The following is a 13,440-nucleotide window of genomic DNA, read 5'->3' on the forward strand; positions in this document are numbered from 1 at the left end:
TACTGCACCCTGGAAAGTTACCCTTTGAATTCCAAATAACGAGCAACACTTGCATGAGAGTAAGAAGCCCAGAATTAGGTCAAGTCTCCCACCCTGGTGTAGAATTAGGGTTTTAAATCACACTAAAAGATCTGAGAAGTACAGACTGAGCGATGTCATTTCTACATCAGAATGTTGAACTTTAATGTTGCTGTATATGTACATTTTATTTTTATGTAGCATTTTCATGTGGATTGTAATTTTGCCTCATGTCAACAAGACATGAGATTATAGGAGCTCTTCATGGCATGCTACTGTGTTTCTGGTGCATGAGGATAGGTGTGATGCAACTTTTAAATGATGCTCTTTGCCTCTGTAGTCTCTCCATTTTGGTAAAAGATATTGAGCCTGATCTTCAAAGATGCCAAATAAATAGCGTTGAGTTGGTTACACTAAGTGGGTATGTTGCGGCTGATCTTCAAGGACTGCAACTGCAACATATAAGGAGTGCAAAACCAGTTGGGTCATACCCATTTAAATGAGTAAATTGCATGTACTACCGGCAGTGTGGGGGGCTGTGCTGTAAAAGAAAGATTAAGTTTTAAAGGCATACTATGCAACATTTTTCAGTTAATTAATGTATTCCATACCGTTTTGGATGATTAAATGAGTCATTTCAGGTCGAAAAAGGTTTTTCGGCCGCCCTGGTGGTCTGTGGGGGAAATACCGCACTTGCAATTGCAGGAGCCCTCGGCCCGCACACACAGGCTCAGAAGTCTCGCTTTACGGTGAGAACTCCATGTGTTTTTGCCCTGCCATTCACTATATGCACGCGCAAAAGCAACAACAAAGAACCGCGTGTTAACGTCAGATAAATATGCAAGCATATCAAGTTTTTTTTTAATTATTATTATTATTATTATTATATATTTTTTATCTTTATTTTTTTAATGTTGGTGAGGTGGTAGCGTGAGTTCGACGAGGCCGCCTCGCCAAGATAGCGCTGTGGGAAACCCTGATGTTCATACTTTCACTGTGTTAGTCATTGTTTGTACTGCCGTTTTTTCCACACTTTTCGTTGCGTTCGCCTGTCTGCTAAGCTCAAAACAACCGCGCCTGGTTTGACGGAGAAACCAGAACAGCGGAGCATCTTTATGACAGTGCACTTTTACTTTCGCCCTCTGGGGGGAGCCTCGCTGGAAAATCAACCCCGGTTGCATAGTATACCTTTAAGCTATGTTTTTCTGAATGCAAAGCCATTAAATGTCTCCAGACACCCAGGATGCACCAAACCGTTTGTAAATGAATGGAGAACTTCTGCCATTTAACGTTTTCTTTTATTCATATTATATAAGATAATATTAATTATTTTTAAAAAATAAAGAAAAAATGTTGTCAGCAGAAGTTCTACAAAACAGAAGAAAATAGTTTTGTTATGTCTAAGTTTAATAAGAAATATTACAGCTGACAAATCAGATTTACCACTGTTTATCATTATTCTACTGATTCTTGTATCAATGGCGGTGGCCATATCAAATGTGACATCTGAGCGGGGTATCTCCAACCAACATTCCCTGAAAACCTCCCTCCAGTTGTTGGAGATAATAATAACTGTTAATAACCTGCTCTGTTTCTGTTGTGGCAACAAAGATTATTTTAATTATGTGGAATGCCATAGTGAGCAATGACCTGCAGTCATTCGATGACTTGAGAAAAACTGCTGCTTAAACTTTCCCAAGCAGGTGGAGCTGAGTTGTGCGTGGTGGAACCGGGGCTATAATAATAATTAGCTTAGCACTTCTGCAAATTTGTTAGCATATGAAAAACAATATTATTTTATATTCTTTTATATTAAGAATAAAATTCTTTTTGTGTTTCATAGTGGGTAATAATCAACATCGTGGATACACATATCAAACAGAAGAAATTATGTAACTTTTTCTCCGCAGTAACAAAAAACTAATAATTGTGTTTCCATTACAAATGTGCACAAAACATTGTTCTTCTGATAATTATCTTCTGATAATTTCGATAAAACATATTTTTGTTCAATCATGTTTTAGGGCAAAGATAATGGTGCAAAAAGGTATTAATTTGAAAGGTTCAATGTTGGCAGTGCAAAAATAATAATGGTGCAAAAATGCGGTAAACGTTCAGTTGTGTACTTTTAGATTTAAATTGATTATAAAAGCTCAGCAATGTTAGCAGAGCAAAATAATGATGCAAAATGGCCATAAAGTTCAGTTCTGTACATGTGTGATGCAGAGTCCAGTTTAGAGTTCAACAGTCTGATGGCAACAGGGAAAAAGCTTCTGCAGAACCTGGTCGACCTGCAGCGGATGCTGCGAAGCCTCTTCCCAGAGGGCAGCAGGTAGAACAGTCCATGGTGGGGGTGTGAGGGGTCCCTGACGATGTTACAGGCTCGGGACACACAGCGCTGAGAAGAAATGTCCTTAATGGAGGGAACTGGAGCCCCGATGATCCTCTATGCTGTCCTCACCGCTCTCCTCACGTTCTTCCAGTCGGAGGTGCTGCAGCCTCCACACCACACAGAGAGATAGCTGGTCAGAATGCTCTCTCTGGTGCTTCTGTAGAAGGTCGGGAGAATGGGCGGGACAGGCGGGCTCTCCTCATCCTCTGCAGGAAGTACAAGCACTTCTGTGCCCTCTTCACCAGTGACGTGATGTTCAGAGACCAGGTGAGGTTGTCTGTGATATGCACCCTTAGGAATTTGGTGCTGTTGACCACCTCCACAGCTGAGCTGTTGATGAGCAGTGGAGCGTGGCGAGACTGGTTCTTCCTGAAGTCGACGATGATCTCCTTCGTCTTCTCCACATTCAGGATCAGGCTGTTGTCTCTGCACCAGCCCACCAGCTGCTCCGCCTCCTCTCTGTAGTCCTGGTCGTTGTCGTCTCTGATCAGGCCCACCACCGTTGTGTCGTCTGCAAACTTCACGATGTGATTGGTGGTGAACCTGGGGACGCAGTCGTTTGTCATCAGAGTGAACAGCAGGGGGCTCAGGACGCAGCCCTGAGGAGAGCACGTGCTGAGGGTGATGATATCAGAGGAGTTCTGATGACCCGGACTGACTGAGGTCTGTTGGTGAGGAAGTCTAGCAGCTAGTTGCGAAGGGGTGTGCCAAAGCCCAGGTTTTCCAGTTTTCCCACCAGATGCTGTGGGATGATGGTGTTAAACGCTGAACTGAAGTCCAGGAACAGCATCCGCACGTGCGTGTTCTTCTCTTCCAGGTGTGCTGGGCTCAGATGCAGAGCGGAGGAGATGGCGTCCTCAGTGGAGCAGTTCTGCCAGTAAGCAAACTGGAACGGGTCGAATGTTGGGGGGACTCTGGAGACGATGTGTTCCTTTACCAACTGTGGCTTGGTCCAGGGAGGTGTTGAAAATGTCTGTGAGGACACCAGCCAGCTGACCCACACATTCCCTGAGCACATGCCCAGGTATGTTGTCGGGACCTGGGGCCTTCCGCGGGTTGACTCTTCTCAGGGTCTTCAACACGTCGACTGTGTCAAGAAAGAGTGCCTCCTCTTCCTGATGGGGAACAGCTTTCACTGTTTAGTGCCTCAAAACCTCCAAAGAAGTTATTTAATTCCGTTAAGGAAGTCAGCATCAGCTTCACCCACCAGAAGGGGTGGGTGTGTTGTAGTCTGTAATTGCTTGTATGCCTTGCCACATGCTCCTGGTGTTGCTGGCATTGTGGAAAAGATCCTGGATTTTCCGACCGTGGCTCCGCTTCGCTAACCTGATGGCACAGTTCAAGTTGGCTCTGACTGTCCTCAGTGCATCCTTGTCGCCAGACTTGAAGGCTGAGTTCCGTGCTCTTAAAGTTTGTCCAACCTCCTCAGTCATCCAGGGTCGTTGGTTGGCTCGGGTGATGATGTTCTTAGGGGTGCTGACGTCCTCAGTGCATTTGTTGATGTAGGCTGACACAGTCATGGCGTAATCATCAATGTTGATCTTGTTGCAATATGTTGCTGCAGCTTTGAACATGTTCCAGTCAGAGTACTCAAAACAGTCCTGGAGTGCCTCCATGGCCCCCTCCGTCGACAAGCTCACCTGCTTCACTGTGGGCATTGCCCTGATCAGCAGGGGCTCGTATGCAGGAATTAGCACTACAGATAGGTGGTCTGAAGAGCCGAGGTGGGGGGGCTGCTCTGAATGCGTCTTTTATATTGGTGTAAACCAGGTCCAGATTGTTTCTCCTCCATGAGTTTGGAAAATCCCACGGTGTTGAATTGAAATGAGGGAGAAATGAGTCTTCAATTGGCGCTGGTTAAAATCCCCAGCATTGATGAACCCCTCCGGTGTGTGCAGATTGCAGCTCAGTAATAGTCCGATAGAGCTACTCATAGCCGCTTTAGTATTAGCGCTGGGAGGCACATAAACAGCAAGTGATGCTAACAACAGTAAACTCCTTGGGCAGGTAGAGAGGTCTACAGTTACAGTCCCAAAAGCTCGATGTCCAGAGATCAGTGGCTGGCGACAGATCTGGTATTTTTACACCAGTTGTTGATGTAAACACACAGCCAACCCCCTCAGTTTTACTGCTCAGTCCGTTGTTTCTTGTCGGCGCGGAAAGTAGCGAGCCCCTCCAGGCTAACAGCGTTGTCTGGTATCGATGAGTTAAGCCATGTCTCCGTTAGGATGAGAGTGCAGCAGTTTCTGAACTCCCTCTTTGAAGAGAGGTTCAAGTTGTAGGTGATCTATTTTGTTGGCAAGGGACCGGACCTTGGAGAGCAAGATGGGAAGGGAGCGGCGATTTGTAGGGGTTTGCTTTTAGCTTCGCTGTTTGCCCAACCTCAACAGCCACGCTTCCGCCGCTGGGCACGAACCCGCCTTTGCTTGCTCCATCCCTCCGCGTGTTTTTCTCGGCGAGTTCGCTGCATTGTGGGCCTCTGGACTTGTGCCTGAAGCACCTTGGAAGCTACATAAATATACTATAGAGCAGTTGTAGTTAGGGCAAGTCCAAAAACACTGTGATGACAGTAACTCCAGTCAGGCACTGGCGGTCATAACTGGAATTGGTGTAGTAGTTGTAGCGTGCTCGACGGCAATTTTGTAGAAATACTCGCAGGTTGCCGAGAGCCGTAGTAGCCGCAGGCTCTCAGGGCGCCGCCATCTTGATACAGACATTATATAAGAAATGCAATTAAAATCATAGGTTAATACGCTTATTCACGCGAGTATCTCATCCATGAGGGAGAAGTATTGAAACCAATTTTATCTAGTTCCACTGGCCGCACTTTTGCAAAGCTTTCTCTTCTCTGCCACGTTATTTCTGTTTCAGAGCATGTGGAACCCTGCTTGCACGGAATCAAATGTCTCAAGTGGGACTGTTGCAGATACTATTGTCTGAGGTTCTGGACTTTCTCCTTGGACAGACAACTTCTTATGGTGTGTTTTGATATTGTTCTGGAGACTGAATCCGCTCTCTGCTGCCAAACTGGAAACTGGAATTACAAGTGTCACTCCAGCCAAAGTTTGAAAATCAGGGAACATTTCTCCAAGCGAAGGTGATCAGAAGTCGTCAAGACTCTCAGGGCGAGGGTTTTCCTGATCCTGCAAGCAGCCGCTTCAGTGGTAGGAAAGGAATGAAATCCCGCAGCGTGAGCTCCTTCTGTACCAGTGGATCAGCTGCACCAGTGACATACGTGCTCATCGCCAGATTCGCCACCAAGTGGTCAGGGCTGTGAATTGCAATCTGTCAAAATGATGGGTGGGCCCTCAGATTTTACCATCACTGTTTAAAAAAAATGGCAAATGCAAAATATTGGGTTAACGCGGGCCCTGCTTAGCATCTAGGGATCGTGTGAATGGTTAATGATGGGATCAGAACCCTTGCAAAACAGTTATTGAGTCTATTGTGAGCAGCAGAGATCAGGACTTTAGCTGGGAGAAAAGACCTGCAGAAGCGGGTCAGTGGGACTGTGGCTTAAGGAGTTAAATCACAGTCCCACCCCCGTTTTCACCTACCCTACTCAGCTCCTCGCCCGCTTTACTGATTCTACTGGCCTAGAAAGGCCTGGAAGAGGGACATGCCTCCCGGGTGTCGCTTTAGCTTCGTTCCACACCTCCAGTTGATGCTTTAAAGAAATTTGCGAGAAATGGTAAAATATCATTCATCATTATAAATGACAAGATTGTCTTCAATATTTTTAAGGATTAATCCTCTGGGAATAAATAGCTGAAACACTCCTCTAATAATAAAATAAAGCCTGTTCTGAACTCTGTCTTCTTTGAAACTGCGTGTTGGAGAGTGTTGCTGAAGGTTCCAATCCTGGGGCACCCAACTTCTTCTTCAGGCTGTTTTCAGTGACAGAGTTAATATTTAGACCTTTGCATGAGATATTCTGTCTCCGTCATTGCGGAGGAGAGAGGACACGTTAATTAAAAAAAAAGATTTAACCGCAGTGAAATAATTTTTAATCGGCTTGACTTTGTGTGACTCCCTGGCAACAGGCTACCGATGAGTGCAGCAAACGCTGACCGAGGTAGAGGTCCCTACAGCGGCTGTAGGTGCCAGGGACAGACCAGTCCTTCTTACAACTGTTTTTACTCACAGAGAAAATATTTATATTCCACACCTTTATATTAGACCTTTTGTCTTGGTCATGGCGAGGACAGAACACTTTATTTTTTTAATAAAGTAATTTACCCTGATCAACTCAATGTTAAGGAGATGTGTTGCTTTGCATGAGGGCAAATGGTGGTCACACCAGATACTGACTGGTTTTCTGAGTTTTCTTGAGACCAAATGATCTAGCAAGCTCCAAACAATAAATTAGACAAACAGACCTTTCTGAAGACAGCATGGTGCCATCCATCTAAGCATTACCTGTGCATTTAGCTGGTAGTCAGTGAGTGGCATGTGAAGGCAGGCAACACCTAAACAGGCTTCCAGTGCAAAGTTTGGTGCTGCTTTAGGGCTAAAAATATATTTTTAACTATTACTACTGCCTTCAGTTTGGCTCTTAGACACCATGTCTGGTGTAAAGTTTAAAGCTTATTACCAGTAGTTTATTTCAAGCATAGCAATCAATGGTTACAGTCAAAACCAGGAATAATTTTGTTCCTATTTTAATGTATCTCACTTCATGCATCAGTGCTCATTCTGTTATGGATAGTCAAAAGAGAGGTACTGATTTGAATTGTATAGCTTGATCTCTAGTAAACCTGTGACCTGCTGATTCTGATTTTAATTTTGTCTTTAAGCAATACAAGAACTCATAAGAAAGGCATGGAAACATATTTTTTTTCCAGTTATGCAGAAAAGTTATAGGAGAAAAGGTAGTTATGCATTTGCATAATTATTATTTAAAGATCTGACAGCTACTCCTTGTGTTATCTCCTTGCTATGATCTCATGTATTTTTAATCATTTCATATTACCTATCAGAGATTGGACAATCAGCACCATCCTTGAACGTAACACTGTTCTGTGGAGTTTCAATAACATAACTCAATTTATTTTACAAGCCTCAGTGAAGCTTGGTCTACCTTGCATAAGTGATAAGTGAACAGTCCTCCCGGCATCAGTCACCAGCATACATACCCCCCTCCTACACACACACACACCCACACAACACACACCCCAGCCCCCACACACACACACATACACAACACACACAACACACACATACAACAAACACACACACACGCACGCACACACACACATACACACAATCAGGTGCTGTGTTGTGCGTGCGGCTCAGTTTTTTCATTGTATCCTCCCCTGAGTCTTTATTTGTAATGAGCTAAACCCTAATGTTTGCTGGGCAGGGTGAGGTGGAGTGGGGGAGGTGACTCTACCTCTTCGCTTTTTAGTCCTCTACTCTCTTGGCTTCCTCGTCATCTCAAGTTTCAAACAGTGAAGTCATACCTTCCAAGGGACCTGTTTTTGTGCAATGTTTGATGATGGTCACCAGCAGCCAATCAACATGTAGCACAGCCTGAAGCAGTGGCGAGTGTGTGTTCATATATGTTGTTAGTTGTGTGAGCGAGGGGAAGGGGGGTGAGGTGACGAGACGGGGATGGTGGGTAGTGACGGTGAGGGGGAAATCACAGCTGGGAAAAAATCACTCAGTTATCTACCATCTGCTTCTTCAAGCAAGCTTGGAAAAGTAGAGTTATATAAAAACTCTAATCTTCCTTCTTCTGATATGCTGTCATTTAATGAGAGGAAAATCTTTCTACGAAATAAATAAAGGTTACTTTATGTGTAAAGAAAGAAAGAAAATTGCAGCTTTCTTTCATTAAGGAAAGCTGATGGTGAAGCTTATTATGCTTGTCTAATGCTGCTCCAGCATGCATTTCCAAGCTCAGTCTCTAAACACTAGAGAATCTATGGTCACAGCTTGAAGAGATATTTCATTATAAGAGTAGTTTCATTGTTTGGAGCTGTTCCATCACGAACAAACTCAGTTACTTGCAAGGTAGAGACAGTATGTGGAGACTGTACCTAAAGACCTTTAGAGATCTTGTGGTGTGAGGAAGCTTCTCAAATCCGGTTTAGCCCTTTGTCCAATCAAACCCGAGGATTTCAAGCCCCAGGCTTTTATTTCCCAGGTTAAACCAAAGCCTGGGGCTTTTAAGTTTGACATTTTCCTATTTGCAAGGAGCCATTTATGTAAATCAGCCCTAATGACTTTTGTGGAACGTTGTGGAAAGACAGCAATACACTTCTGGTCCATCAGGTGATGGCAGAAGACACCATATGCCAGAGACACAGGCAGACTGAGAAGTTGTATCCGTATCCTGCCACTTGCCCACAGACCAAGATGGAGTACACAAAACTGGTTTTTTCCAGATGGCGTACACCTAATTTACACCGGCCCTACCCTATCCCCCCACAGGCTTCACTCTATTCTACATGTGTTAGTATAAATAAAGAAAAATAAAGCACAGCTTCTTGCAGCTTGGAAAGTAGATTGAAAATTGGCTCATAACCTTGATGAGCTGACTGCCCAGAAGAAGTTAGAGGTGTACGTTTTTGCCTAAAAGCATCTTGAAAATCTTTTTTGTGATAAATTAAGGGTATAAAATCGCTAGGTTTGTAAATTCATCTCCTTATTGCTCCTTGCTCTTCATAGCAGTGGACTGTATTGACTTGCTGCATACAACCCGCCTATTAACCAAAGCCCCAGGCTTATTGAAAAAGTCCTACCCTCAGGCCAGGACCTTTTCCCAGTGAAACTAAAGACCTGGGAATCCAAAATCACCCCGTGTAAATTTGTATTGAAAAAGGCACTGGGCTTTGAAAGCCCGGAGCTGTTCAAAAGTTTTGGGGCTTTACTCATGTAGTGGAAAGGGGCCTATAGATTTTTCTGTTCTACATGCCCTGAATTCTTAAGATGATATACTGGTGACAGCTCACTTAAGAATGCTTTTCATGATTGTTATAATTGCAAAATCCCATTGATCACAAGTGCTGACTTATTTATTAGTGTACTACAGCTGATATAGCTGTTTATATAATATTTCTATTATATTCCATAACTTTCTGTGGTTCTAATTAGAACAACAATCACTCCACTTCTGTAACACTAAAACCCAACGTTACTTCAGAGCATGAGCTACTTGGAGGGGAAGCTTGGATATTAGTTGCTATGGTAATTGCAAGCATTGCCTTTTAACCTTATTCTCTATACAATTATAAGTTGCTGTTTACTTATTTGCATTTACATTCTTCCAACTTTTTATTCCATTCAAACTCATTAAATTACTAAAAGTCCATCAGTTTTTATTCACTTAAAAAAAACATTTCTCAGTTTCATCAACGTTGCTGTTACGGACTAACCAAGATGACTCCATGTGTCACTAGGCAACAAGTTGTTTTGAAAATATTATCTGGTAAATCAGAAATTTCTGTTTGTTGAAAAGTTAAAAGTCAGTAAAGCAAATCTATCAAAATATTATGATACCCAGAAAAGGTAGGTTCAAAGGATTATTCAGATGGCAAGATAAGGTAATGACACTTGTGTTTTTTTACGTTCTGGATCAACTGCATCTGGGGGAAAAGGGTGAATAGTGACAGCAGGTGGCTATGACAGAGAGAGTATGTAGTAAACAATGAACCTCACTGTTAAAAGGTGGACAGCATGGTTTGAGTAGAAAGGTAGTCCCGGTAGTTGCTCGACTTAGAATGAGCGATTGTCCTGAAGCCAGCTGAGGTAAACTTAACTTGAGGTCCAGTGAGACTGTGAAAGGCTTGATGATGATGAACAGAGCCAGAGAGGGCAGGCGGGCAGGGGATTACTGGAGAAGGAGGAGCTGCTTATCTATGACCTGGCTTCTTCATTGAAAGGGTGTTTTCTGAGAGGTTTCATGGAAATGGTTCAGTTTGACGAGAAAACCAGCAAGAGATCTTCAACCTAGATGGTAAAGAGATCATAGAAGATTTAGCTTGGGGGAAGGTGTACAAAATCCTGAACTTCCAAAACGAATTCATAGGTAACTCAAGAGAGTCACAATAGTTGTGCCCAGGTTTTTTTTCTCACATGCAGAGTAGTTGTCACGCAGCTCCTTAAAACCCCCAGCAGCTAACAAGGAGAGTGTCAGCAGGTGGGGCAGGCCAACAGCTGAGAACCACACCCTCCAACAGAGATCCTTTGTACAGGAAAAGCTCGCCCACTTACTCACAACAAAACTCATACATAGAACTGTGTAATAAAATGATAGCAGTATACATATCAAAATAATTTTTCCTCGATGGACATATGACAAAGGGTATAAAATACAGACCTTTAATATATAGATAAGATGAATAGCCAGTGATAAGAGTTGCTCCGCGTTGGACCATTCATGTGGCTGGAATAAAGCCACACAAAGTTAGGTTGACACAGACAGTACAGTAGCAGCCAGATGTGTGTACAGCTGTAATGTTTGTCCAGCTGTAGCCTCTTACTTCAGGTAGCAGAAAAATAACTGAAAAAATGAGAAAAAAAAGAAAGCAATGTTTGACCCAAAAGAAGAAAAGATGGTTGATCCAGTGAATGACATCATTGCAGTGTTGCATTGTTGTAGAACACGCACCGTTTTTTTCCTAAATGCAGCTGTCTGGGCACAGACAGGGGTACAATATTCTTCTTATAAGCTTCAACTGTTCAAGTGTAAAATGAATTAATTCTGAACTACAACAGCTGTCCCCTCAAACACGCAGCACTGCCCACGTTCAACGCAGACCATGTCTATAGGTTAGTGGCTAGCATTAACTTTCTCAAATTTCCTTATCATCGGATTAACAATAGTGAAGCTAATATATATATATATATATATATATATATATATATATATATATACACACACACACATTTTTTTTGCGGAATATGAGTTTACAAGATAACTTTGTGGTTAGCTCTGCCCCCCACTGGTTATTACTGTATCGTGTATTTACTTATTTAAGTATTTCAGTTCAATGCAGAAATACTTAATTATTCCAAAAGGGAAATTGGAAATGTTGGTATAAGTCCTTTTGGGGGGTTTCTGCAACAGGTTACTGCAGGATGCTGATGGTTGCAGTCAGCAAGAATCTTCTGTAACAGTTGTTCTCTGTTGTGCAACAGTCTAATAAAGGGGGTGCTCAGGGTTGTCAATGATATTTTTTTATTTTATTAAGAATGCTTTTTTTTTTTTTTTTGAGGAGTCCCCAGAACAGAGTAGGGCTTCTTTATTATCTTGAATGATCTTCTTTAAGTCAATTGCCCCAATGCTGCTGCCCTAGCAGATGATGGCAGAGTATATCACTCTCCTCTTCATCAGACCTATAGAAGATCTGCAGCATGTTGCTGCAACACACCGAAGCTACCTTAAGGAGTAGTCTTTTTTGTCCCTTCTTGTACTATACCTCATATGACCTTTGTCAGACTTCGTTGTGTCAGGGATAGTGTAATGGTAAGATTGTCCGATCAAGGACTGTTTTTATAATAGACTGATATTTGGTTTACATGACACAACAGTATTATGTAGGCAAATATAATCATTGTCTTCCCTATTACTCTAAATATCTTTGATCAAGTAATGTGACTCATGTATTCCTTTCACATTACATAACTATGATAATCACGTGCCACTCATATTGTATTTATCAGCACCTATTATGTCCATGCAACATGTTGTATAGTAGTGCAAAGAAAGAAGATGCTGTCTGCTATGGCGACATTAATTCAATTCAATTGAATTCAATTTTATTTATATAGTGCCAATTCATGAAACATGTCATCTCAGGCACTTTACAAAGTCAATTCAATCATATTATACAGATTGGTCAAAAATGTCCTATATAAAGGAACCAGTTGATTGCTTCAAAGTCCCGACAAGCGTAGAGCTACAGGTAGAGTCGTCTGCATTGTACATGGCTTTGCAGCAATCCCTCATACTGAGCAAGCATGAAGCGACAGTGGGAAGCAAAACTCCCCATTAACGGGAAGGAAAACCTCCAGCAAAACCGGGCTCAGTATGAAACGGTCATCTGCCTCGACCGACTGGGGGTTACAGAAGACAGAGCAGAGACACAACAAGAGAGACAAAAATGCACAGAAGCACACATTGATCTAGTAATCTGTTCTACATTAGATGGTAATAGCGGGTGAGCCGTCTTCTCTGGATGATGTCACAGTTAACAGATTAGAATCCTCATGAACAGCCTAGACCAGTGGTTTTCAATTCTGCTCCTTGGGACCCACTTTACATGTTGTACATGTGTCTCTGCTCTAGCACACCTGAATTCCTCTTCATCACCAATTTATTTAGGACAGGTGTATGGAGGCAGGGAAACACCTAAAACATGTAGGATCCTGAGGACCGGAATTGACAACACATGACATTTAAAGGTTCTTCTGAGAAGATGCTGAAATGTTCGGCAAAACTAACAAATTAAAGATTGTCTATATTCCTTGAACAAAGATTATGAATGCATACTTCTTGCTAGAAATTTGATCAAAATGCATATGAATGCAGAAGCTTTCCTTCATGATGTTCAATGTTTTTGATAGTCAAGGTCATCTGACTATAAAGGAGAAACTTGATAGTCACATGACCTGGTTGCAAGCCAGTGGAAAATAAAATGTAGGATTGAAACACAAAGGAGCCAAATTGTAAGGATACTATGTCTCCCCTTGAAGACCAATGGAACTATTACACGATTTTCAGTGAGTCTGGGTTAAAAAACTGGGATTTATCAATACCTCAATTCTGTATCCAAGAGATTTTAAAAACAAGTTTATGTTTACTTAGACTTAGACACCTTTATTTGTCATTTTGTATGCACAGAGTGTGTACAGAACGAAATTTTGTTGCATACAGCTTTGTAAATTGCAGTAAAAGGTTAGATTACAGTTTTAGGTGCAGCAGAGATTTAAAAGTAAACAATAGATTTAAAAATACACTATAAAAACAATTGAAATGTAAAACAATGCAGGAGAAGATCACAGTATACAAACCATTGAATGTG

The 13,440-nt window shown here is 42.3% G+C and overlaps 1 protein-coding gene across 1 annotated transcript in view; it reads left to right on the top strand.

Moving 5' to 3' along the window:
* Positions 1–13,440, top strand: part of igsf9bb (immunoglobulin superfamily, member 9Bb) — a 264,759-nt gene that overhangs the window by 76,942 nt on the left and 174,377 nt on the right. The window contains exon 4 of the mRNA XM_036143535.1: positions 3,228–3,287. Coding sequence (XP_035999428.1) covers positions 3,228–3,287 — 60 coding nt within the window. The remainder of the gene's footprint in view (positions 1–3,227; positions 3,288–13,440) is intronic.

The sequence above is a fragment of the Fundulus heteroclitus genome, chromosome 11 (assembly GCF_011125445.2).
Source record: "Fundulus heteroclitus isolate FHET01 chromosome 11, MU-UCD_Fhet_4.1, whole genome shotgun sequence".
Lineage (NCBI taxonomy): Eukaryota > Metazoa > Chordata > Actinopteri > Cyprinodontiformes > Fundulidae > Fundulus > Fundulus heteroclitus.